At 35.5% G+C, this 27098-nt stretch overlaps 1 protein-coding gene across 1 annotated transcript in view; it reads left to right on the top strand.

Moving 5' to 3' along the window:
* Tmtc2 (Transmembrane O-mannosyltransferase targeting cadherins 2) overlaps positions 1–27098 on the top strand; it is a 138507-nt gene that overhangs the window by 35962 nt on the left and 75447 nt on the right. The window contains exon 4 of the mRNA XM_074093514.1: positions 22802–23771. Within this exon, the coding sequence (XP_073949615.1) occupies positions 22802–23771 (970 nt within the window). The remainder of the gene's footprint in view (positions 1–22801; positions 23772–27098) is intronic.

Genomic DNA, 27098 nt, shown 5'->3' with positions numbered 1-27098 from the left:
GACACGAAGAAGTGGGCTATAATCCGCAAATGTAAAAAGTTCCCGAATTCAGTAAAAATAATGAAATAAATGAAAATCCCACTTAAAATTGTGGAGATAAACGATTTGACGTAGAGACCTATGCTTCTAAAATTGAGTAAATGCGTACTAAATTAATATCTGCATAATATACATAAAATAAGTAAGCCATATGCAAATTGCGAGATTCAACATCATTTGGTTTCGCCCGATCCGCTCGGAGCGAATCTGAAAAATTATTAGCCGATCCAGCTGAAATACAAATTTAGGAAGACGGCGAATTCTAGTCAAGTAAGCTAAGACGTTTTAGCTGCGGAGATATTAATGTAACAGAAAGAGAGTACCTATTACATCAGCGCAAGTTAGGTAGGTACCGGCAGTTCGATATTATATAAAATATAAATATAAATATCACGGGACAATTCACACCAATTTATTGATCTAGTCCCAAAGTAAGCTTAGCAAAGCTTGTGTTATGGGTACTAAGCAACGGATAAATATAATTATATAGATAGATAGATACATACTTAAATACATAGTATACACCCAAGACCCGAGAACAAACATTCGTATTTTTCATACAATATCTGCCCCGACACGGGAATCGAACCCGATATTGGGAAAGACAATTGATTTGTTTTTCGTTTCTGAATTGGTTTCCCTACTTACATATAATATCATTGCCCTACTGAAGCAATACATACCTACCTATCAAATTGAGCGCTTTCTACAATTTATCATGAATACTAATTATGAGTCAGTTTTGTCACGCCCATATTGAGTGTATGAAAAAAACGTCGCAAAACTGAAATTTTATTTGGGGATATTTTAAAAAAATATCGGAATCGATGGTGCTCTTGATTCTAAGTAGGAAAAAATACATTTTTTCCAAAATAAAAAAAGGATAGGGGAGAAAGGGGTAATGGGGATGACTTAAGCGAGAATTGAAATAATAGAACAAATTGAAACAAAATCATTATTGCAATCGGCTCAACAAAATTTACTTGGCTATCATTTAAGACCAATACTCATAATCATCACATTAGTAACCAATTTTGGGAAATATGACAGGTTAAAAAAACAGTTTTGACTCCCATTTCACTAAGGTAAGGGTAATTGTGGTCACCTGTGAGCAATGAAGATCAGACACAAATCTCCCAACTAACCGGTGCAATCTGCGTGAGCCCCTAAACCACACGAGGTACACCTATACCACATGTCATTATTTACGCCGAATGCGTTGCTGATTAAGCAATTATTTCCTGCATCATCAGCATAATCGAACTCATCACGTTGGCATAAAGCATCAGTACCATATCTGATATCGTTTGATTCCTGAAGAACTTTCCTATTTACTTTCTCCGGCCTCTTCATCGGAAATTTAGTTTTTTTCTTCAGTTTTCAGAAGTTTTATTTTTCCTTTCAATTCCCCTTATAAAATTCTATAGCGGGCAATGAGGGTCACTTCAGTTTCATTACTCGCAAGCTCGCAAGTACTTTAGGAAGAAAAAAATATATAAAAAAATATTTATTAGCAACACACGTGATTTATGTTTCAAATCGCTATACTGAATATACGAATAAAAGCGTACAAAAGTCATATTTAAATAAATCAATAAATGTGATAGTTAATGTTTATTTTTCGTCAGTGAAAATTTTGATCGGCGAGCTGCAGAAACTAAAAAAAACCCTTCATCCCGATGCTGTCGCTATACTAGCGCAGCTGGCTCGCAACGATTTTTAGGGTCACAGAGCGAGGCCGGGAGGACATTTACGTGTCTCTAGTCGTTGTAGTTTTGGAAATATGAGGGTGACTACTATTGCCCACTGACTCCCATTACTTGGTTTCCACTACACTTTTTTTTTAAACGCCCCTATACCATAGCATGTGTTTTTTTAGGGTTCCGTACCTCAAAAGGAAAAAACGGAACCCTTATAAGATCACTTTTTGTCCGTCCGTCTGTCTGTCTGTCTGTCAAGCTCAATTTATATCAAATACTAAGGTCTACTGTCCCTTGGAGCTGTGAAAAAATCAAACTTCTAAGCCAACGCAATCAAAAGATGCAGCCGTTTATGCTGCAAATATCCTCAAATTTTCGAAACTCGGAAGGGAATCAAAACCTACAGGGTACTTCCCGTGAACTCAGAATCTTGAAATTTGGTAAGAAGGTAGCTATTACAACACAACCTACTAGAAAAGTCTGAAAATCTTGATTTTTATGTCTGTCTGTAAATATCATGGATCAATATAATCTGACTCCACACTGCGTACATTTTGCTTAAGAGTAGGGCTCTGCATACACCGGAAATCACTCGGAAAAAACGATAAATATCTTCAAGACACGATTTCCGTTTACTTACATACCTACCTATAAATGTGTACGGAACCCTCGGTGCGCGAGTCCGACTTGCACTTCTCCGGTTTTTTTTAGATTATTTTGATAAGGTAAAGTCAAGGAAACTGAATCACGTGCCAGGATGGAACCTTTGTACTACTTATGTCACGTTGACATCCCATACATTACATTTGCCAAAGAAATCATAGCGAAATTGACTATGAAATGGTTCCACCCTGGCACGTGATTCAGTTTCCTCGACTACGTCTAATTCATAACCACTTTGATTTCTCACAAATCTTGCGCTGTTTGAATATTTTACTTAAACGAAGTCTTCTTTGTATCACTTGGACGGATTGAAAAGACCGTCTCATGGCAAATAAAGTTGAGATTAAGAATATGATAGGATAGCTCTTTAGATTTCCATTTCAATGTGAATTTTAACCGCTTATCATAAAAGGAAATTTGATTTATGTATGATAGACGAAAAACGTTCGAATAAGAGATTTATTTAGATAAATGTAGGATATTAAAAAAAAAATGTTTTTTTTTCATTTTTTTTTTATTCATATAAGTAGGGGAAGGTAGCCTAAAGCGGGTAGCCCGCCTAAAGCGGGTAAGCGCTTTTACACAGTAGTAACAAACATTTAGTGTCGATGTGTGCGTGCGTCGCAAGTGACCGAAGGCGCATTATATTAGTTTCAATCACTTCCACTCGGGCGCCACGGTCGCTTATTAGTTTAATAGATGCAACAAAAGATTTTCGGTGGTTTTCTGATTAGTGAAAAATGTTTTTAAGTATTCTAATGTTACTATTGCGGTATCATTTTAGTATTATTTGACTTTGAAATGAGATTAAAAATCGGCCAAGAGCGTGTCGGACACGCTCGAAATAGGGTTCCGTAGCCATTACGAAAAAAATAAGTGATATTTTTCTAAGGATTTCGTATTTTGTACGGAATATTCCAAGTTTAGGTATATTTTATACCTTAGGCTGCTATTTACTCTTAAACTACTAATAATTCTCAAGAAAACTTAACCGTTATAGTTTTCCTTGTAAGTTTGATATACTTACTACCATCCTGAATTTTTTCAATTTTTTTCTTCCCACCGGTTTAGATTTTAGAGGAGGGCGGACGTCCGATTTTAACCAAAATTTGCACTTTAAAGTTTAATATATTGCTAACAGATTACTGAATCGAAAAATCGTCTTAGCAACCCCCTAATGGTTTTAAACCTATCCAACGATACCCCACACTAAAAGGTTGAAGGAGAAAAAAAAATCACCCCCACTTTACGTCTATGGGAGGTACTTACTCTAAAATTTATTTTTTAATTTAATGATATTTTTTAAATAATGTCGGCATAGTTTACAATGACATATATATTCGTGCAAAATTACAACTTTCTAGCATTGATAGTCCCTGAGCAAAGCAGCGGACGTACTGACAGACAGACAGACAGACATGGCCAAACTATAAGGGTTCCGTGTTTGCCATTTTGGCTACGGAACCCTAAAAAGTTTAACAAATTTTGACGAAACAGCTAAGACCTATCGCGATTAATAAATTAACTTAAGATTAAATGTCTCATCGAAATCACTCTATCCATTTCGAAGCTTAGACGTCGCAGACAGACACATAGTAGACACACGTTTAACTCAGTTAATTAACCTTTTGAATAAACGTTTAACCTGTTTAATAATGATATAGTAATAAATAACAAAAATATTAAATTTTACTTGCTTTTCATACCATTGGGAAATGAACGATAATTATCATATTCCATCATTTCTAACGTCACTTACTACTCCGCCCCGACTACTATGCCGCGACGAGTGTTTTCTCTGTTCATTGCGTGTTCAGACAGGCATCTACTATCCGTTATGCGTCTGGGCCGCGCAGTGGAACGAGAAAAGACTCGAGGCGCCGCTGGTCACGCGCATTTGTGGCCATATGTACTCATCCCAACGTCACAGGAAACAGTTAATTTGGTCAATAAACACAAATGAGTAGAACGAGTGACAAATTGTGACAAAATAATTATCTTTTATCACCTTAAAAATGGACCATGGCGTAGCCTTTCGCATGTATTTCTTAATGTCATTCTAAAACATGATAAAACAGATTTTAATTTATTCCCGAGTGACCGTGAATCAGTCCAAATTACGAAACTTCGTAACTTAGTAAATTCTTGCACTCAACATCGCCATTAAATCTCGATATTCCCTCAATCTCTTGGGTGCTCCCATTTTTGAAGACGCCTTTTCTTCTCTTGAAAATTCCAAGTTAGACCTCTTCGGACAAACATCTGACAGGCTTTTAGAAATTCACCCTCATGCGGCCATTTTCATTTTGCGCACACGGAGAAAAAACTTCAGTAGCTACAAGTAAAAAATACTTGTTATCACATATCGCTAAAATTTTAGTTATTCCCAGGACAAGTACCTAAATAACACTGACGGTTACAAACGAGTTTTACTTATGGTTTTTACTAACCGTTCAAATCTATGTCTTGTTGGAATAACAATAATGTTTACTAAAAACAAGATTTTTTTTTATTCCTTTATTCGTAGGTTTACTACAATGTCTTGTAATAACAATATTGTTTACTAAACACAGTTAAACTTTTTTATAGGTATTAATAATATTGTTACTAGAAATTACAAATCTATTTCTGAAATTCAGTAGGCTGTGATATAATTTCCAGTGTTTTGTTTAATATCAATTATAAAGGTGCGTCCACATCAGGGGCCCTAGCACAGTACCGTATATCGCCGACTTTAAGCATTCGTCATTTTCGGACTCGCAAACTAGCTAGAAAGGAACGAATGCTTTATGTCGGCGATAAATGGTACCGACCGTGCTTGAGCCCCTGATGTGGACGTACCTTTGTGGTTGATATTAAACAAAACACTGGAAATTATATCATCTTGTACAGGGAAAAGGGGACTAGTTGTCTATCATTTGACAGATATTCTATCGATCACAATAGGAACTCTGTCAATTACCTTGACAATGTGGAAGTGAAAGAAAAGTGATAGTTTTTTTTCACCATAGATCGATCGACTAATTACGTCTGTCACTTGTCTGTCACGCTTCGCGCATGCCAACAAACTGGGCGCGAAAGCGGAGAGGGCCGGGCCACTGGCCACACGGTGACAGTCGCGAAGTTAGGCACGCATCTTGTTATTAGTAAACTTTATTAATTTTTATCAAGGTAGTTGTGAACACTAATAGATTTCACTGTAATATCAAATGGTGTTTTACTATTTTACGGAATAACAAAAACTCATTAGAATATGAATAACGATTTGTAATTACAATTTCACGAATTATATAAATAATAAATTACTTTTAAATATTATACTCAATTTTAATTTCCCACTTAAATAAAACTTCTTTGTAATCTCAAGTAATCTTACATTTTGATACTAGTGCGCAACTTATAAATGCAAGGAAAGTTTTATAGGATTTATAAAACTCTGTAACTTGAAGTAAAGGATATTAATTTCAGAAAAGAATAAAACCATTTTCCATCCAAGTATACTTAAGCGTGAAAGACTGACAAACGTACATACAGACACACTCACAAACTTACCCTTCTGTAATTTTTTTTCGATATCGATCAATTAATTTTAATTCATATTTACCTAAATACTTATCACATACAGAAATGATTCTTAGAGAATCTTCGGATCTGTTTGACGCATTTATTACACTGATAATTTATTTAAATGCTTTTAAAAATATACTTACAACTCATTAAAATAATAGATTTTTTTATAGAGCATCGAGGAACATGAGAAATAGCAATAAAGAGTTGATTTGAATTTAGAATTTAAGTATTCATACTCCACCATTTAATTTACACATAACACTTAAATCATGGAATTGGGCAGACGGGATGAGTTCCACTTGACCTGCCAAGATCGATCTCGTATGTTTGAGCTTGGTATATGGCAAAGCGGTACATATACGAGAAGCGGTGTTTACCTACCGCTGACTGAATTCAATTGCATGCACCCCTAAGGACACGAGTACATTGTGATTAATGAATTAAATATTTGATATTTACTTAATATGTGTTAAATCACTAAAACCTTTCATGCCCGCATTAAATTCCAGGTGTGTTCTGTGGTACGAAGAAGCAAAGAGACTTTTTGTCATCCACATTTTAAGTTAAGCTTCTTCTTATCGTCGCACTATTCCGCCCACTCCTTTCTGAAGCATCCGCAACATCAAAACAAGGTCAATGCTTCTGCACTATTTTAAATTTCTTTTCGGCACAAGCGGGCTCTTGAATTTCATCCATCATACCCTCATAAATATCATACTTATTAAACTTTGCTTATCATTATTAAGCTTAAAGCCTTACGATACTTGTTCTCATCCCATTCTCATTCAGTAGAATCTAGAAACTCTTCATTTTCATCATCATCAGCCTATCGCAGTCAGGATTTTGACTTCTCCCAATTCGGCTCTTTGTAACCACCAGCCCGTAACTGCCAGTCCCCTGAGTAAATCATCGTTCAGTCAAGCCGGTGGGTGTCCCACACTGTTTTCAATATGTGGTCTCCATTCCAGAACATTTATAATTCAATGGCTAGCCCTAGTTCTAGGTCTACGACAAATGTGTCCAGCCCAATGCTACTTCAGCTTGCTAATCCTGTGAGCTATGATAATCACATTGGTTCTCTGACGATATCAGTCGATGCTGATTTCTTCGATCCATTTGATGTATTCCGAGCATATCTAGCATTTTTCATAGTGTACTAGCCGGTCAGCCATTATCCAGAGTCCATGTCATACTAAATTAAAATTAATGACATTGATACATGTAATCGTAACATGGCTCCGATAGTGTAACTAACCCTCCTAAATCTTCCTGTTTTCGTAAATCTGCCACTTGTTATTCTCATGATTTTCTAAAACCAAAGCAACAGCTCTGTCGTTTTTCAGTACGTAGGTACATATGTATCCGACAATATCTGAATTTTCGAGCATGCCTGGCCAACGTATCGTTTGTACAGGTTCCTTTTATGACCAGTAACGGTGCAACAGGGTTGCCAACCTTCAAAGTTGTAGCCAAATTTTGCTAGGAAAATTTAAATTTAAATTGTCGATTGAGATGAGTAGCCGTGTAAAAAAGCTTTCGGAGATTTGGCCATGGTTGTTACAGAATGAAAATATGCGCTTCAGTGACAATTTATTTTTATGTCACTGTGCTGTAATCCAGCAATTTTTCTTTAGCTTTCTAGTACCAAAGAGTGCTATGGATGAACATTACATGTGTTACATTATTGTAATTTAAAACTTTTCATACTGAAAGTATTACAATTTTTCTCGACACATAAATGACGCTTTAAAAACAGAGATTCATTTCTTTCTTTTCAAAACTTGTAAGTTACGACCAAAACACTGACACTGACACAGTGTTACGAGTAGATCACACAAAAATAATAGGTGATATTAATCAAAAATCTCAAAAACCACATACTTATATTATCTACTGCATAAATAATAATTGAGATCCATGTCAGAAATAATTATTAATGTCAGAATTACTTTCAACAAAACAAGGATCAAGACTTATCTGACCGATTAATCAGTTACTTACAAAAGTTCATTATGAAGTAGTCTTTTAGAAATGTCATAACCCCTTGGTGAAGTGATCACCAACGGCAGTGCCGATGCATCGGCGAAAATACCGTGAACCGTCACAACAATTGCATGCATAAAAAGGGAAAAAGAAAAGCGGAAATTTTGCTTTATTTTTACTTTTCTGTCAACTACCGTGGAAACATTTCAGTTTGCAGTTTTGTAGCTAGGTTTTAGATAAGTACTTGAGATCGAGGCTACCCGTATTTAATTACCATTACAATTCTTTTAGGTTTACCACCCAAAAAATGATTGAAGTAATACGAGTACATACTTTTATACTCGCTTATGCTTAATGTCAGAGATTACTTAGGTACTACCTTACTCGTGCTCCCATACTTTATAAACTTTTTTTCTACGAAGAATTTTTGCCTAGCTATGTAAAAACGTTTTGAATATTCTCTTAAAAATTAAACAATGCCAATAATTGAAGTTATATATTCTTTTACTTTATATCAGCTGCCGTTTCTTTGTCACAAAATGTTGATTTTGACAATCAGTAGCCAATTGTACTTTGTGTTGGGATAAATGATATTGATACTTAGGTATATTGCACGTTTGAAGCATAAAGAGTTTGGGTGGATCTGAAGTTATAAAATGTACGTGACAGCAAACAGTAAAATAATTTTATTGCACGCACTTGAGGCAATACTAGTAGTCTCGTAAAGTATGGAACCCAGTGAGTAATAAAGCAGCAATACAATGCCAATCTCAGTAGAATACTCCTTCATTCTTCTGATGCGCCCTAATGCCACTACAAACTCTGCCACATGTATCACATCGATAATAAACTGCAGCAATATTTCTTTTAAAAATGTGAAAAATTTCATCAATAATACTATTTCACTTTGAAATGGGAAAGAATGGATGAAACACAATTACTTAAACAGGAACTCGACACAAGCATCCTATTTCTTTCTCGCCTACTACAGTAATGGGTTTGCTGCTCCCTCCTCGGAGTGTAGAGGCTGCGGCGCCTCCTTCCCCCTCGCCCCTGTCTCCGACGCCGTCGGTGCCACCAACAATGACCTCGTATTTCAGACGGAATTGCTCAAACATAGAACAACGAAAACGTGGAATAGAGTTTGGAATATTTTATATAATACACATACACTTGCGTGAAATATCAGAGGCGGTGCGCCCGACTCAGCTCTTGCACCGCAATTCAGCGCTCTCTAGGTCGAGATACTCGCGAAATACAGAATATTTCAGTCATGCTATTTCAGTATACTTACATCTTCTCAATTTCAATATTATATAAGGTGTCACTATAGAATATAAAATTGTTTCATAAAGATACTCAAAAACTGCTACACCTTACAAAGAGTACGTATCAAATATTCTTTAAAGTAGCAAAATAAGTTGATTGAGGAAGAAATTAGTTAGATAAAAAATGTTGAAAATAAACCCCCAGTTAATTTCACCGGCGTCGTAAAATAGATTGCGAGGAAATAAACTCATAAAACGGTTTCATTACATCTTTTTCCAGTCGGTGTTCGTGGAAACATTAAACTTTAAACACTTAAAAGCTCATGGGATCTCAGCATTAATTTCCTAGACCACACCTATTTATTTTTTATTATTTCATTAATCCAAACAAATTAACGAAAGTCTCTAAAAAAAAGGTACCTATTGTTAAAAATAACGAATAAACATAAACACCTGGGTACTTACCTAAAATCTTGTTTTTAGTTCCGGTCCACTTACTCTCACTTGTTTCTACGTGAATTATTATTGTACTCTATGCTACATGTTACTCCTTTAATTTACACACATCACATCATAATAACACCCTCAAGCAATTTAAATTAAATAACGTCGGTACACATAGTTCTCCTTTCTGGAGACCGTTGGGTAAAAAGAGGGTACATGTTAACTAAGTATAATCAACGTTTTGTCATCGTGATAATTCGTTGCTAAGTATAGTTTATTTAGGTACTAAAGCGAAAACTAGTATTTATGGTGTCAATTTAAACAAAATCTAGCTTTGTGTGTTTCGGTTTGCAAATATTTTTAATAATCCTAAACTTGTCAAAAATCTGATATGAAACTTGTATGGAAGCACTAAAAAAGGTATAAAACAAAATTGGTCGAGCATTGCGGAAAAACTGGCACATACAAATTCAGAAGGTGAATGACTAATTACATATAAAAGTTGGTAAAAATGTGCTTACGTTTGCATCTGTATAATATTATTAGAAGCAACAGTGATTATTTACCATAGAGCAGTTAGGACTGGATTTTCCTTTGAGTTCATCTTTATAATACACTTTTTTCTGCTATTTTTTGAGGAGGGCGACGTCTATACAGGTGATGCAAATTCTTTCTTTTTCTTACAAAACCGGTTTACTAATGTTTCGGCGAATAACGTTTGGCAACCTGTCTCATTTCGCAACTATTCATTTCCCAACCGTTTAATATTTCTGAAACAGTGAATATTTCAGATTTTTTATAAAACTAACCTAACCTAACCTAAAGGGTTCTACACGATGGCTCTGAAATAAATCCTGAAATATTTACAGTTTTAGAGTTTGCGAAATGAAAAGTTGCGAAATGAAACAGGTTGCCAAACGTTACGTTGCGAAAAGGCAGTACTCGTACAAAACCATTTAATAGTAGCTAAAGTGCGAGCATTATGCGTTCATAGAACTGGCTATTACTTAATCTAGTTCTATTAATATTTGCATAATAAAGTTACTTCATTTTCATCGCATTAAGGTTAGATGACTCAATGGCTGTGTTTAGGTACGGGAATAACGCAGCTCTCCGCTAGATTTTTCTCTGGATTATGATCATTTGCATAAGCTAAATTACTTTTGTCCCGTTAATCTAGCTACGTTGGATGTGGTATAAATCTTCAATCATTTGCAAGGGTCGGAAAAACGCCCGTCATTTTAAAAATCTAGGCCTGTTTGGTATAGTAGACTTCCTTACGATAAACAAACTTTTGCCTTACTATCACACTACCAAAAGGCAAATTTGCGGAGTAGCACGGTAAAAAATGTAGTTCGTTGATTAGTCGGTTGATATAAGTAGAGTCATTCACGATAACGCGTGCCGTGGTTCTTATTACAATGTCATTAATGGCTAATTTTGACAAAATCACGCGTCTTCGTGGATGGCACTAGGTAAAATGATAACGTAACGCTTGAATCAATCGATTTAACAATATCAACGTCAGTAAAAAGTAAATGGACAACTTTATTTTTTACGAAAATAACTTTTCGACTTCGAGCAAGGAGGAGGTTCTCAATTTGACAGATTTTTTTATTGTAGGTTATATGTTACCCCAGAATTTTTTTCTAGGAGAACCAATTTTGATGATTATTTTTTCATTTAAAAGCTGCTGCTCCTTGTGTAGTCCTATTCAAATCTGATCAAGATTTAATTAGTAGTATTCGAGTTATTCTTAATAATACGAATAGTTGACGTTTAGATATTGTAACTTAATTAGTTACACTGAAAAGCAAGTAAAAAAAAAAATATCGTGCTGAGGCACCGACATCAAACTAGTAGGTAGTTTTTTGGAGTCGGTCAAATTTTTTAGTAGGTACCAAGACTTTTTTATAAAATACTAGCTGTTTCCCGCGACTCCGACTACGTAGAAGTACCTATGAAAAATACTTTACGTCCTATTCTCAGACTGAATATACACAAAAAAAAACATAAAAATCAGTCAAGCCGTTTCGGAGGAGTTTGGTAACAAACACCACAACGAGAATTTGATATATTAGAGAACTAAATTGATGATTCTTGAGACTTATATACTGGGAACACCCAAATACTCCGAAATGTTTTATTCCGAATTTGCTAATTCCGATTTTCAAAACTCCGATTTTCACAATTCCTAAGACATATAATTCCGATTACTTAAAAACACGAAATTTATTTTTCCGCATTTCAAAATATCGATTTTTTTTATATCCGATTTTTAAAACACCGGAGAATGAAAAGCTCGAAATGTTATTGGCCCGAAGTACAGTATTCCGATTATCAAATTTCCGAAATGACATCGCTAATTCGGAAATCGATGGGTCCTATGTATAAGGGCCAAAGTGATTTTTTTCAATTTTGGGTTTTGTGCGTTATCGGTATCTATAAACTATATATATTTATAAAGTGCATTAAAAAAACATTTTTACTCAATTATTTTTCGAGTTATCATTGAAGTAAAACGGCCGAACTAGATGTAATTTTAACGTAAAAGGGCTAAACGTACGTTTGATACTTTTACGCGGTAAATCCCGGGTGGTTTTATTTAAATTCGTGGGCATAACTGCCATTTTTAGGTACTTGTACGTCAAGCGGAACGCGGCTACTTCAATGCTACATCTTAATGTGATTGTATTCCTTTTTTTATTTCCCCAAGTATCTTGGTTAACGTATTTTTTACCAAAGATTTTAAGGTTGTACGCGTATATGAACCAAAGTACCACATAGATCTTTTTATTGTCTTTTTGTACACAAGTTTATTTTCCCGGAAATTCACGTATATGGGCGTATGTACAATAACTTATAATTAAGAAATATTTTATTAAAATGTATTCTTTTTGATTGAAGGACAGAGTACTATTAGCTAGTGTGGCAAATTTTAGAAGTCTCGGATACACCATCTTTGAGTTACGACAGTTTTTGACTTTGAAAGGCCCTCCTGTAAAGTAAAGATTTTACACTTAAGCCCTTATACGTAGGACCCATCGAAATATGACATCCGGCAAAATAAACTTCGTGGTTTTAATAATCGGAATCTTGATTTCGAATCTCGAATTAATATCAATCAATTTAGATAAATTGACCTGCATTGCATAAGTATGCAATGCCAAAAAATGTGGCACGATGCCCGAGAGATATGACGAAAAACGAAACTATGAATGGACTGATTTCCAACAATGATGACTTCTAACGTGTGTTTCCCAATTCAGGATTTAAGTAAGGCACAGTTTACATGAAATAGTCGATTGCGGTCGCACTCACCTGTTCTCCTGAAGCAGCAGAGGTCCGAGCAGGCACTTAGAGTTAAATCCAGAGCTGGGCCCAGTGTAGATCCTTCTCTCGCTGCTAAACTCCACAAGCTCACTCCACATACAGCACGAACGCAATCTCAATCGTTCTTTAACTTAAATGATGCTACTTTAGATACTTTGAAAGTAATTCGCGAACACCTTGGTTGAGGGTTCCGTAGAAGCGAAAATACGACAGACTTAGACCGACCGACGAGAGCGACCCACACCGACTTACTCGGTTCGAATCAAAAAACTAACTGTCAAAATCAAAAGCCAATTCAAATGTCAGATGACAGTCAATTTGACAGCTATATTGTTACCAACATAACCTAACCTAAGTAGATTAGGTTAGGTTAGAATAGCGACAAGGCGCGAAGCGCCATACCTGCGCGGAATAGGAGCTCCGCCAAGCGGAGCTCCGTCGACCTTGTGTCACATTACTGAAAATCAATAACAGTAAATACTGTTTTAGGCTAATCTAACCTACACAGCATAAGTTAATAAGTCGGGATTTATTATTGATCGGTGTAATGATATTCGGAATTTTGAAAATCGGTCTTTTAGTAATCGGAATTCGTATTTTTGACATTTAAGATTATTATTGAGTTGGACTTCTTATTGTTCGGTTTAATAGAATTCGGAATTTTGAAAATCGGAATTTTAAACATTAGGTATTTTTAATTTTCGGATTTATAAAAATCGGGTTTATGAACAATCGAAATAGTCATATTAGGAGTTTTAAAACATTCGGTATTATAAAAAACGGTATTTTGAAGTTCGTGATTCCGACTTTCGGAATTTTGTTTTTCGTATTTATATAGTGTTCCCGTATATACTCGTATGTATTTAAACACTAACAAATCATTTTCATCCTTAAGGACGCTCATAAGAGCGTTTATACCGGCTGAGCTGGCAACGTTGCATTTTTGTTAGTTTTTCTCGATTATTCCATAAAAAAATGATGAAAATTAAAAATGTGGTCCGATAGAACACTTTTTAATAATATACGTTAATGTGTCTACTCCAATAATTATTATTTGTAGACTTTTATATTCTTTACTCGTGTTTTTATACCATGTTCCTACTTTTGAAAGCACAACAGCGCTACATTTCTGCTTTCGTGATATTTTCCATAGTTATTTGTAACGTAATTATATTGTTATCAGGTTTCTTTTAAACCTGTCTAGCACCTGCAATCCGGTGATTAATTTACGAACAGCTAGTTTTCAAGTTTCCCTGTAAATTTGTTATAATTTTATGACTGTTACACACGAACGTGTGCGTTACGGCGTTATACTGTAAGGTGAACTCTGTTATATGAACGTTTTATCGGTATTAAATCCTATCTTTATGTCGTCCTAAGGAACTGAATACATAGGTGTATAAAAATGCCCCGAATATTATTTAAAACATGTACGAGCTTGAAAGATTCTCCGTTCAGTTTGCTATTATATAAGTGTGTGTTCAACTCAAAACTGTAAAAGTGAATTGAAGGAACAAATAAATTTCATGTAAAACAAACAATCACAAAAATAAATTGCAGGAATAAATAAATTATATTTGAAACAAACAATTACAGGCTTTATATTTCGAAGCTTATCTTAATAAAAAAAATTAAGAACAATTTTATCGTGTTAAAATGAAAGAAAAGTATTTTTTACGAAGTAAAATAACGTTCTTTGGAATGTTATTCATTTAACGATACTATGCAATGACCTTTCGGAATCCTCAAATAATTCTCAATGAAATTGAACCCTTTCGTCGGCTCGAAGTCCCTGCCCGTGGCATTTACCGAGACAGTGCGGATTATCCTTGTTTACTTTCTAAGTCGGTACAAAGCGAGCAGGCTGTTGACTCTGACTGTCACGGTAAATACCGGTATACCTTTATTTGCTGAGCGGACGTAATATGCCGCGCAGAACCATATAAGTAATGCAATAGTTGAAATTGCGTGAAGTTTTCATTAAAATGTATTTTGATAACGTGTGAGCCTAGAGCTGTTACGCGAGTTTGGTCAGTGACCTCAAGTTAATTATGGTCTTAGAATCGAATACAATGCAGAGCCATTGCATCCACTTTGAGCCCGTTAACACATTAACGCCCGAGCGCTCGCAATCGCATTTACCCTCTCTTTCTTCTCTCATACTACACTGTTTGACAGAAAGAAGTGGTGAAAATGATTGTAATTCCGAGTGCGTCAGACAATAAGGCCTTAGATTTATGGTTCCCATTTTTAGCAACTATTATACTCATTGCAATTATTGCAGATAACCTTAATCGTAAAACATGAAAACTTTTTAAGTTGAATACCAATTTTAGGTCCTTCTGGGTATTATTACAATGACGAGCAAAAATAACGAGGGTAAATAATGAATGGAAAGCTCAATGCAAATTTTTTAGCTCATCATTGTAGGTATGTGAACGTGTAATGTGAATCAAACGGATTCTGGCATAATGTGAAAAAACTTTTCGTGATCTGGCGGATTTTACGATCGGCCGCCGACATATGTCATATGTCATTTTAAGCTGTAATCCACATTATTAATTTATTTATTACTTTCTCAATTAGACATGTGTGTATGTAGTGTGAGAAATATCACAAGTGAAATGTCACACCACACAGCTACGTAATGTCGTGCACGGATACACGGATATTATAAAAAACAGTCTTCGTTATTGCATGCATCATGTTAGATTGTAGCTTTCCATCATGATAAAATAATGTTTAAAAAACCGGCCAAGAGCGTGTCGGACACGCCCAAAATAGGGTTCCGTAGCCATTACGAAAAAAATAAGTAATATTTTTCTAAGGATTTCGTATTTTATACGGAATCTTCCAAGTTTAGGTATATTTTATACCTTAGGATGCTATTTACTCTTAAACTACTAATAATTCTCAAGCAAACTTAGCCGTTATAGTTTTCCTTGAAAGTTTGATATACTTACTACCATTCTGATTTTTTTCAAAATTTTCCACCCACCAGTTTAGATTTTAGAGGGGGGGGGACGCTAGATTTTAATGAAAATTTGCATTTTAAAGTTCAATATTTCGCAAACAAATCACTGAATCGAAAAATCGTCTTAGCAAACCCCTAATGGTTTTAAATACCTGTCCAACGATACCCCACACTATAGGGTTCCATGAGAAAAAAAAATCACCCCCACTTTACGTCTATGGGAGGTACCCTAAAAACTTTTTTTTTTGAATTTTTTTATTGTCCCATTTTGTCGGCATAGTTTATATATATTCGTGCAAAATTACAGGTTTCTAGCATTGATAGTCCCTGAGCAAAGCCGCGGACGGACAGACAGACATGGTGAAACTTAGGGTATACAATAACGTTTGCGCGATAATTTGCAGCTCATGTTAGAAAAAAAATATATGTTTTAACATTTACGCCGCTACCTGCTGTCAAAAGCTGAGCCGCGAAGAATGATTGAGTCGACTGCTAGATAGATACCTATAAACATGGTGGAGTCGGAAGACCGGTAAAGTTACGTTCCCAGCAGACACGATTTCTCTCATAATATTATTTGCCTCTGAAAATACGTGACTCGAATACCACCATTTGCCAACCTGGTTATGACTGTAAGAATTTGTTGGCTTTAGCAAGTTGCGCCTCAATAGTTAGTTACCTGTAATAATAAGGGTGCACGTATTTCTTTTTCCTACGAGTGTCAAAACGTCTAAACTAAACCCATTGAAACGTTATAGGTTGTTGTATTTTTTACTCTTTATTTAGGTTTTCAATAAATTATTTATTTATTGATTTGACAATAAAAATTAAGTACAACATTTAAGTTTAAAATGAATGCGCTGTAAAATTCTAATTACTTATACACAAAAAATATAAAAAACACAAAAAGGACATGCCAAAAAAACGAATTAACTAAACTTATTTTAATTAATAGAAGATAATGAAGCTTCACTTACTTAGACGGATTTTCTGCCGTTTTTAAGAAACGAGTTTTTGTACCACTTTATTTAAAATGGACTAGTAATTATTGCTCATTAATATAGGTAAGAACTTGAGAAAAATATTATTATGTAGCGTATGCAGGAAAACTTAATACTTACCGAAATCTTTTTTTCTGAGATTAGATCTGTATTTCGTCAAATATTCTAATCGCATCATTTTGTTCAGCTTAAGTATGTCTTAAATTTATCTAGAGTCACAAAGAGGCTTCACGTTATTGTTTTTAGGTTTGTAAAAAAAAAACAATGTACATTCCTTTGTTTCTCTTGTAATGTGTTGAACAAAATTAAAAAAGCTTTTTCCTGTTCCAGAGATTTCGTCATGTAGTTATGAGGGCATTAAAGTTAATGGACCCCTCGGCACCGTCGCCCACCTCGGTGACTTTATGAGTTTATGGCCAGGTATCTCGACGGCTACATTTTTATTTCTGACTTATTTCGTCTTTGAAAGCTTTTACTGGTTAACCTCACGAATTCCCCTAATTTAACAAATTGAACATAACGCTTCCCTACGCCGTTCGTAGACGTACATAATACAGCGACGTTACGCCTGTATTTAACATAATGAGTAGTTTGGTCGCTGTGTATTATGTTTCGTACACTGTTATTATTACAACGTAGAACTAAGCCAAATAGTGTATCGACGCTACAATGAGTGTTGCTACCTGAAATATCGTCTATCAGTATTTAATAGGGTGAAGTTCCGTCTTTTCAGAGACCACAATACCGTAGGTGTTCTATATTATGGTGTAAACGATGAACGACCTAAAATGACAATGCATTAGTACACGGAAATTGCTAACGCGTTCGCTACGTTTCGGCACGCCGATAGACGACATCATCGGAAGGTAATTCTTATCGATACCTTTTTAGATTAGGTTGCTGAAAGGATTTCTGAAAGTTTTTTTTTTACCTTAATCCGAGACTGGTGTCTGATTCCATTCGTAAAAGTGAGTGCGTAAGCTAATTTACAAAACTTACAGGCGAATGACTTTTAAAACCCACATGTTTCTGCCTAGTGGGTTTTTTTTAGTTGTACCGAGATGCGTGTTATGGAGAACTTTATACTCAGTTTTAGAATTGTTTATATTATAAAATATTTAATAGCGATCTACCCCGGCATCACAAGGGTGCAATTTCAAAAAAAATAGAAGTCAAAAGAAAAAAGATCTCGCTTCACAGTTTCACCTCCCTTCCCAGAAAAATATCCGCACGAAGCTGGGGCGCGTCGCTAGTTTAATAAATAAATAAATATCATGGGACAATTAAAACCAATTGACCTAGTCCCAAACTAAGCAAAGCTTGTACGATGAATACAAGGCAACGGATAAATATACTATAGTTATAATATGTGAAATGTTTAAAAACCTTCCGTAAAAATATATAAACGTTTACTTTATTTACTGCGTATAATTAATTATTATTTCTTGATAATCTTTTCAACAGTAAGAGTTAAGCCTTTAGTATCTTGACATTTGACCCGTTGAATGTTTCTTGTAGTTGACGGAAATGAAAATTACATCACGGTATATAAAATACCTAATACATATTACATATAATTAGTATCTCAACCAGCGACGAGATTATTAGCAAATGGGTTTTGATGAAATAAGAACAGGTATAAGAAAATTTCTTTACCTTAATATACCTAGTGCCATCCACGAAGACGCGTGATTTTGTCAAAATTAGACATTAATGACATTGTATTAAGAACCACGGCACGCGTCATCGTGAATGACTCAACCTATGCCTGTCGTTCTCAAGTTTTTTTTATTACAATGCCCTTAATTTCACGTTTTACTTCAAAAGTTTTATAATTTAGAAAGGAACAGAGTAGTCTTACCTTTCCCGTAACATTAGAAAGCACTTGATAAAGCAAAAGCATTATTTTTTCTGTTGCTTGGGCGGCGGCTATTATTAGTTCTCCTGCGTTTTTGACACTCCGTGTACCCCATGCGGATTCGTTACTTAAAGCCGAGACTTTTTTCAAAAGGACTGGCAAATGAGCCGGCATTTACGAGGCGAGGATGGTAATGTCAGCCAGCCAGTAAATTTTCCAGATAAGCGCCCCTCTGACGGCTAGGCCAAGCTCGCTCGCTTATTTCATTAAGTTATTTGCTTTGACTTCAAGTTGCTGCTAGCGCAATAGTCCTCGAGTAGAGCGCGGGGCTACTAAATAAACGTGAGCTGCACATATCTTATTAGAGGCGTATTGTTTGCGCTCCTCGAAAATTGCCTACGTGTTATGACTGTAAGCCAACGAATGAACGTATAATTTCCACGAATTTTGCTTACTGGTTAAGGATAGATATGACTCGATGAAAACCAAAGCAATGTTTGGAGGTAAAACTCACTTAAAAAGAACTCAATATTTTTACCTTCCTTCCCCTTATAAAATTTTCTTTCCCTTACTTTGTAAGATTTATTCTAATATGAAGTCAGTTTACGCGTGTTGACTCGATGTGTCACACATTTCGTGAATGCTTTTAAGCACTCAGAGTACTTACGAGTTGGTATTTACTTAGTTTGACTTCTTAGAGGTGATGATGAGGATGACAATGTCATGTCATGATGGATACAAGTTACTTTCGTACCATAAGTAATAAGCTTATTTTGGAGTACGCGTAACAACCGATCGATCTATTGAGGTAAATCGAATTCTATACATGTCGGTAGTAACTTTGTTGTTGTTGATTCCGTGTTCGTTAAATGTGGGGTGAGAAAAGACTTTCATTAAATCTCAACATACGACTATCGACGAAAGCTTCTCGAGGAAAAACTTGATACTAAATCGAAGCAACCTTTACAGGCACGTAAAAAGCAAATCAATCCTTATTCGAAAAGAGCACAATTCCCAAAAGTGGAAGAAGATTCATCTATAATTCAGTTTTCATGTTTCGATTGAACTAATTCGGCGCGTCAAGTTGCGCTGAGATCGCACGAGGCCACTGGTGGCGTAAATTGTGCTGGAAATCCGAACCGGCGTCGTTAGTTCTGTGTGGGTTCCCCTGGGCTACATCGGGCAGGGGACGCGGTACCTCCATAAATCTTTTCCACCAGCCTCCCGCAACTAACAAGCCAGCACCTCACTCGACTCGCTATCAAAACCCTCCGCACTAAATAAACCCGCAAACTTTCATAATAACGTCACTTTAAATAGATTATAATAACTAATAGTATTTTCGTATTAATCATTATTATACGTATTTGGTAAGGGGTTGACAGTAGGTGCTTCTGATAATTTAATAATCTAAAGGGACGTCTCTACGCCGCTGTAAATCAATTTTATCGGGCTGCCTTCATTGTGGATTAACATTATTACAGTTCTTTTCAGATATTACACCTGTGATGATGAGTAAGATAGCTCTGATCACTCAATTGAATGAAGGTCATTTAAGTGCCTACTCATAATGTGTTTAATATTCCTCAGTAGTACCTAACTTTGTTCGACGTTATCTTTACTAGTAATCAACAATGTAATTAAAACCAAGAAGTAGATGCATTTTTATGTTGTCTTATTAGTATTTAGTAGTACAAAATTTCACGAGAATCCGACATCCGCCGGACAGACGAACAGACGCACGGAGAGATTGGAAGTTTAAGAAATTATACTAGTACGAGTTTTAATTTATTTGGATTCACCAACCAACACATACACAATTATCATAAGGCACAGGCGGTGTCTAATGATTTTATCTTAATAATATAAAATCTTAATAATTATCATAAACTTACACACATTGTTACGTACAAAAATACCGTCACTGACCACATTCTCTACAAGCTAATTAGAACTAATCTCGACTGGAATCACTATGACATAAAAATATGAGTTATATAATTGGGTAGTTCTACGAGCGTTTCAATCGCCATCACTTTCCTCTCGCATGAGTATATTGACGAAATGAGAGACCGCAAGCAAGAAATTTGAATGAATTGTAATTTTACCGCATGTACTTACACCGCAATAGTGGTTCAAATGCTCGTAGAACTACCTAATTATTAAATGAAAACTAAATGTGGCTAATAAGCGGTTTCTTTTTAATCACAGTAGGAGTAGGTACGTTTTTAGTCCAATAAACTGAAACTGAAAAAGATTATTAAGAAAATGTGTGTGAAAATAAACACATTTATTACATATTTCTCGAAATTTAAAGACGCGTTTCCATATGATCATGTATATTGAAAGGTTGTAAAAAAATTATCATAATTCCGAAACATTGCAGCAATTTCTTTGACGGATATTAATGAATTCTTGGAGAGTGGTGATCAATCAAGTTTTGGTTGAAGCAAAATTTTCGCGGCCACAAGTTAGGAACCGTTTTGTAGGATTATATTTTATGATGTGGAATATATTCAAGGAACAGTTTGAAATAGTGTTTTTGTGCGAGTTGAAAAAATGAGTAAGTATCTGTCTCATACACGAAGTTGAGATATGGAGTAGTTTTTATTGTTACAAAGGTTTGTTGTTAGATTGTTCAAATTGTTGGTTTATTTTGTAAGTGACTTGAAATTCGCATCCAGAGTTGGAACGACGTAAATTTTGTGTGCAGGTTTAGCTTACATCTGTAGCTGTTGTCGGATATAACCGCAACATTAATAGAAATGTCATCGTTTATATATTATAAATATGTATCAAAAACGGATGTCGCTACTTTTTCCACTTCTGCTAATAATGCATGCCTACGAGTACACTTTTTTTCCGTTTACTAGAATGTAGACTGCATTGACATTGTTACAAGCATCGAGGTAGACCCAAAGGTGATTAAAGGTAATAACTTATTTTGAAGAATTAACCGGGGCAGTACTTCGGTACCTAATTAAATAAATAATGGCGTATTAGCCATACAGCCGTCTCGCACTTTCATCACGTCTGACTCTATTCCTCTTATAATGTTACTTCTGAGGATATAATTATTATATATTCGATGTCAAAAATGTTTGCCATTTATCCCAAAAGAATTAAATAATGACTTAAACAATGTTAACATTGAAAAATTATCTTATTGTAAAATTATTTCTGTAATTGATTCCCTTAGAAGTATTATGATCTAGATCAAGATACTTCTAAAGGAAACAATTGCAGAAATTATTTTAATTATAGTGATTAGGGAACAAAATAAACAGTCGCTAGTCTTTACACAATGTATAACAAACTATTTTTGGATAGCTTAATTGAACTGCCACAATGTGCCAACTTAAGATAAAATAAGAGCTGACAACTTTGTCGTATCGCAAATGCGTAGCTGACTGAGAATTTCTGAAATAACTTAGTCTGGAGGTATTTCTTATTTTGGGGGCATTTCATTACTCAGAAATTTGTATTTAGCCTTTTTTTACTATTCTACATTCGTTGTTTGTTAGTGTGTAATTGTTAGAACCTATTCTAAACTAATATTATAAAAAGAATTCATTATCTAGTACATAATTCTGTATGTTTTATTCTGGGATATTAAAAAGATCCCATGGCACATAGGCGGAGTTGCGAGCAACAACTCGTAACTGATAAAGAAGATTGGCATTGGTATAATAGTTAAATATAAACATTACTTGGCATTAGCCGAAGCAACTGGACGTCTATGGGGAAGGCTTATGTCCAACAGTGGACATCCTACGGCTGATATGATGATAATGATGATGATGATGAGGAAACATTAAACACAATTATTCACAGTTGTACTACGTGCTTTCTAATTTATGCTTTAGAAGAGACGCACCGAGCGAAGAGCATGAAAATGGCGCACATAGTAAATATAAGTTTAATAATATTTTTACTGTATCCTAATAGAATGTTTTTTTTTGTTTCAGCAACGATGGCGAAGCGTCTGCGCATTAAGTATGGGAGGGCTGGCGCTGCTGTGCTGGCGTCTGCGGCTCACGGGCGCGCCTACTGCCTTCGCCGCCGCCGACAACCCCGCTGCCCGCGATCCCTCCTTCTTCACCAGAACGTACACCTTCGCCTATCTCCCTGCCTTCAATTTCTTCCTCCTCATATACCCTTTCCATTTAAGTTTCGACTGGTCGATGGACGCCATACCCCGAATCACAACACTATTCGACCAAAGAAACATTTCAACCATTATTTTCTACGCCATCATATCCAAAGTGACATGGCGAGCTATTGTCACAGAATTTAAGAAACGTCAAGAAAACTCTATGAAAGACATAAAATATTATAAGAAACAAAATTGTAAAAATAAGCACAAATGGAATTATAATTGCAAATACAATAGACAGGAATCAGTGGATAGGAAAAATTATCACGCGCCTAATAAAGAGAACTCTGTCAAAAGACAGCTGTGCCCTTGTAATGGGTGCAAGCACGCGTTGACGGAGGAACACACGAGCGCGTGTCGGGCGCTCAACAACAACAACACCATGATGCACCAATCAGCTTGCGTGTGCCAGATGGAGCACACCAAGAAAGTACAGCCAGTACATAGGCAGGTCTATTGTAGCCCGCAAGTGGCAATGCTCATGTCTATAGCGATAATGGCACTGCCGTTTATACCGGCCAGCAATATCCTATTCTATGTCGGATTTGTGGTAGCGGAACGAGTATTGTACATACCGAGTGTTGGTTTCTGTTTATTGCTCGGATTGGGAGCGGGGGCCTTGACTCGAAGTTGGCACAAAAGTGAATCAAGGAGCCGATTCTTCATGCTCACCTTACTGCTGGTGTTGTCTGCCATGTGTGGATCTACTATGAGAAGAAACCTCGACTGGCACGACGAGGAGAGCTTGTTTAGAAGCGCGCTGAATATAAATCCACCTAAAGGTACGTACTTTTATGTTGTAGATTAAATATGACAAAATATGTACCTATTAATTCTCCCAAAGACGAAAACCTGACAAATAAAACTGACTTGAAACATTTAGGCACTTGACCACTGATAAAACTCCAAAAGGAAGTGATGATTTGTTGACAACTGTACCTATCTACTCAAACATGAAAGAGATTTATTGCTCCGCAAAACGCAAAAGTTTTCAATTTCTCTAAGGTCCATCGTATTAATCGTCAGTCAACGTCGCATCAAAAATTTGCCATTTCACGCCCAAATATTTGAAGTCGGTGGGGCCGGCATTTATGTTCTGTACCTTTCAAAGTTTGTTCAGAGTTGCTCCCTCGTTACCACTCAAAACTAAGACACAATTAATTTGTTTGAGAGACAGCTACAAACTACCTGTCCGCGGTGTGTTAGTAGTGCTCGCTCGAGTTGGAAGGAGGCTGTCACGGCACGGCTGTCCGCCGAGTACGTCCTCGAGTTTATAATGTATTCACTACCTCTACACAGTCGGACTCTTGACCTTTCTAGGACGCCATTAAACATGCATGTGCGCCGTCCCACGGGAGCGCCCCGGGTTTCTGTTCACATCACAAACTTTTGCCCAAAGAGAAAAGTTTGGCTTGACTGTTCTCGTTTGGCCTGACTTCTATTCATACGGCCCTCATCGAATATTGAGTTTTATGTACCGCCTACACACGAATATGTATTGTATTTATTGCTTAGTTGATAGAATTTTGGTGCTATTAAACATATGACTTGTAACAACTTTGTTTCTAAACAAAAAATTTCTACTACTATACTTTTCTTCTAATTAGGAGTTATAACAGACAGTGTTATTATGGAAACTAAACTGTTAATTCTAAAGCAAGGAAACCAAATACAGCATTTTAGTATTACGCGTGGACCGTCTGAGTCTAACTAAGTCTTAATCTCAACTCCTAAATTCAAGGCAGAGAGCATTACAACTTTGTTCCATCTAAAGCTACGGTAATATTATCAACAGGTCCAACTTAAATTTGGCAAGGGGCTCTACCCAGCGGAAAGAATCTATAACTTATTCAGAAGCCACAAATATAATAAAATATGTTCTCTTGCCACAAAAACAATATTTCACCTAAATTATGACACTTTATCGAGGGGTCTCCGATGTAAAACTATCTAACTTATTTGTGATGGGTTTGTGAGGAAAAAATAAGAGGCGCGACTCATTTTTAAAAGTTTCTTCGGTAGTCGTAGTTTTAGGATGTTCGAAATCAGTTGTGAAATATTGACGAGGTGCGTGCGACAGCTGGAGCGTTAAGTTGTTCTCCCATGAGGATTACCCACGGCTAGATAGGAACACGAAAGTAGTTGCAAAGTGTGTCGTTCGCCCGCCGCGCAATATTTGTGTAGCCGCGACTTTGACGCTCGCAACGCGCTGTTTCCATGAATTCATTGAAGCGCAAATACTAGCAACAGCTAGTTCCTAACTCATTTCCTTGAGATTCTAGGAAATAATTCGATTTTCTTTATGGAGTTGACTGTGATTGAATAATAATATTCGATACAAAGTATAGCAACATTATGGGAATTATAAAACTACTAGCTTTATCTGGCGGCTTTACTTTCAAGGAATAATTAAAAAAGTACTCTACTATTTCGACTCTCTATTTTGTCGAAATTAAAAAAAACAACTTAGTGCACTTTTAATTCCTCAAGGAATATTATATTTATGTTTGCTAAATTTAGAGTCTCTAGCTAAACTAAATGGACGAAATTGAATTAATTTGTTAATATACGTAGGTACGTATAACGCATTCGATAAAATTCTTAGAGTTATAATTTCTACTTTCTTTACTTATGAAACGTTGGTTATTGAATAGTTACAGATAGCTTTAAATAATGAAAGTATTACGAAGCGAGGCACAAGCTCACTCCACGATCACTTTAATAAATTACAGATTACTTCACTGCTGATGTAGTTGTACTTCGTTAGGTAGGTATTAGCCGTGATTGAAGTAGTGGTCTCCAGCCAATAGATAATTTGATCATTTTGCTGTACTTACATGATAGTCTTAGTAAAGGTTTAACTTTCTTACTAATAAATAGTTGGCTTTTGTCACGTCTCGTGAAATAGTTTGTTAGGTATTTAATTAGTAATTGTTTCTTTGGAATTTCATCTTTTCATTTGCTTTTAATGTTTTTTTATTTACTCTTAATTTTTGACTCATTTCAGTTGCTTTGACGAATTTAGTACGTGTATGTATAAGCCCAATCATTTTACAATCTTAAGATACAGCTAGCAAAAATTATTGTGTTAAATATATTTTTTAACAAAAAATATGAATTCTTTGACATTAAGTTTTACAAGAATGTATCCTTCTTTCATATTTAAGTCGTAAGCATCTGGTTTTAGCAAGCTATTACTATAATTGCCGAGTTCGCAAGTATATTAAGTTTATGACTGTATGGTCAATCAAATCCTGGATGTCAAATTTGACCCACTTCCGCCACTCGATTTTCATGTCAATTTAGTAGGGATCGTGTCGCTATTAATACTATTAAACATAATCTACATTATTTTTATTAAAAACCTTGAAGTCTGTCGCAGCCGCATTTAATTTGACAGCAACCAAATAAACTCTGTTAAAGTGGCACAGCGCGACAACCCTGGGCATAAATCAGAAATCAAGTGTTCGCGGGAAACCGTGCCCTATTACACTTTAATATATAACTTGGCAACGTCTTCTCTTGTCCCATTATTCGCAAATTTACAATTCGCGCACTGGCATGGATGTATGGATAGCTTAATTTCTGTTTAAAAAAATCTACTTTGATTTACTTACTTAATCACGAACACTAATATAAGAACATAGATAACAAGATACTGTAAAATTCTATATTGTCTATTCCCCATAACAGCACTGTATCGTAATGTTGCTAAAACGATACTGCAACCACTTACTTTTTTTTCTTAATTCGTTCGCTTGGACAGGCTAAGGTGCAGCTACTTTACAGTACAGTTACTTTAGTTAAAATTTTCATACTTAACAAAAACTTTCCGTATATAATTCATGACTGCGAACATAAGTAAACAAAATCCCTTTTTTTAAACTCGTCACTGGCAAGTAAACATTAATTTAAAACAAAATTTATCTTAGACAAAATTTGTAAGTTTCATATTTCCCACTCGTTTGTTGTTGTTTATTTTATATTACAGTTTGCCTTAAGCCAAAGTATGAAAAAGTTTAAGTTTACTTTTTTCTCTAATTTTGTATTTTATTTAATAAGTAAATAATCGTAGAAAAAGTATTGTATGCAACGTTGTATAAAGTAAG

Source organism: Choristoneura fumiferana, chromosome 10 (assembly GCF_025370935.1).
Source record: "Choristoneura fumiferana chromosome 10, NRCan_CFum_1, whole genome shotgun sequence".
In the NCBI taxonomy this organism is placed as follows: Eukaryota; Metazoa; Arthropoda; class Insecta; order Lepidoptera; family Tortricidae; genus Choristoneura; species Choristoneura fumiferana.
This window is presented reverse-complemented; position numbering and strand designations above follow the sequence as displayed.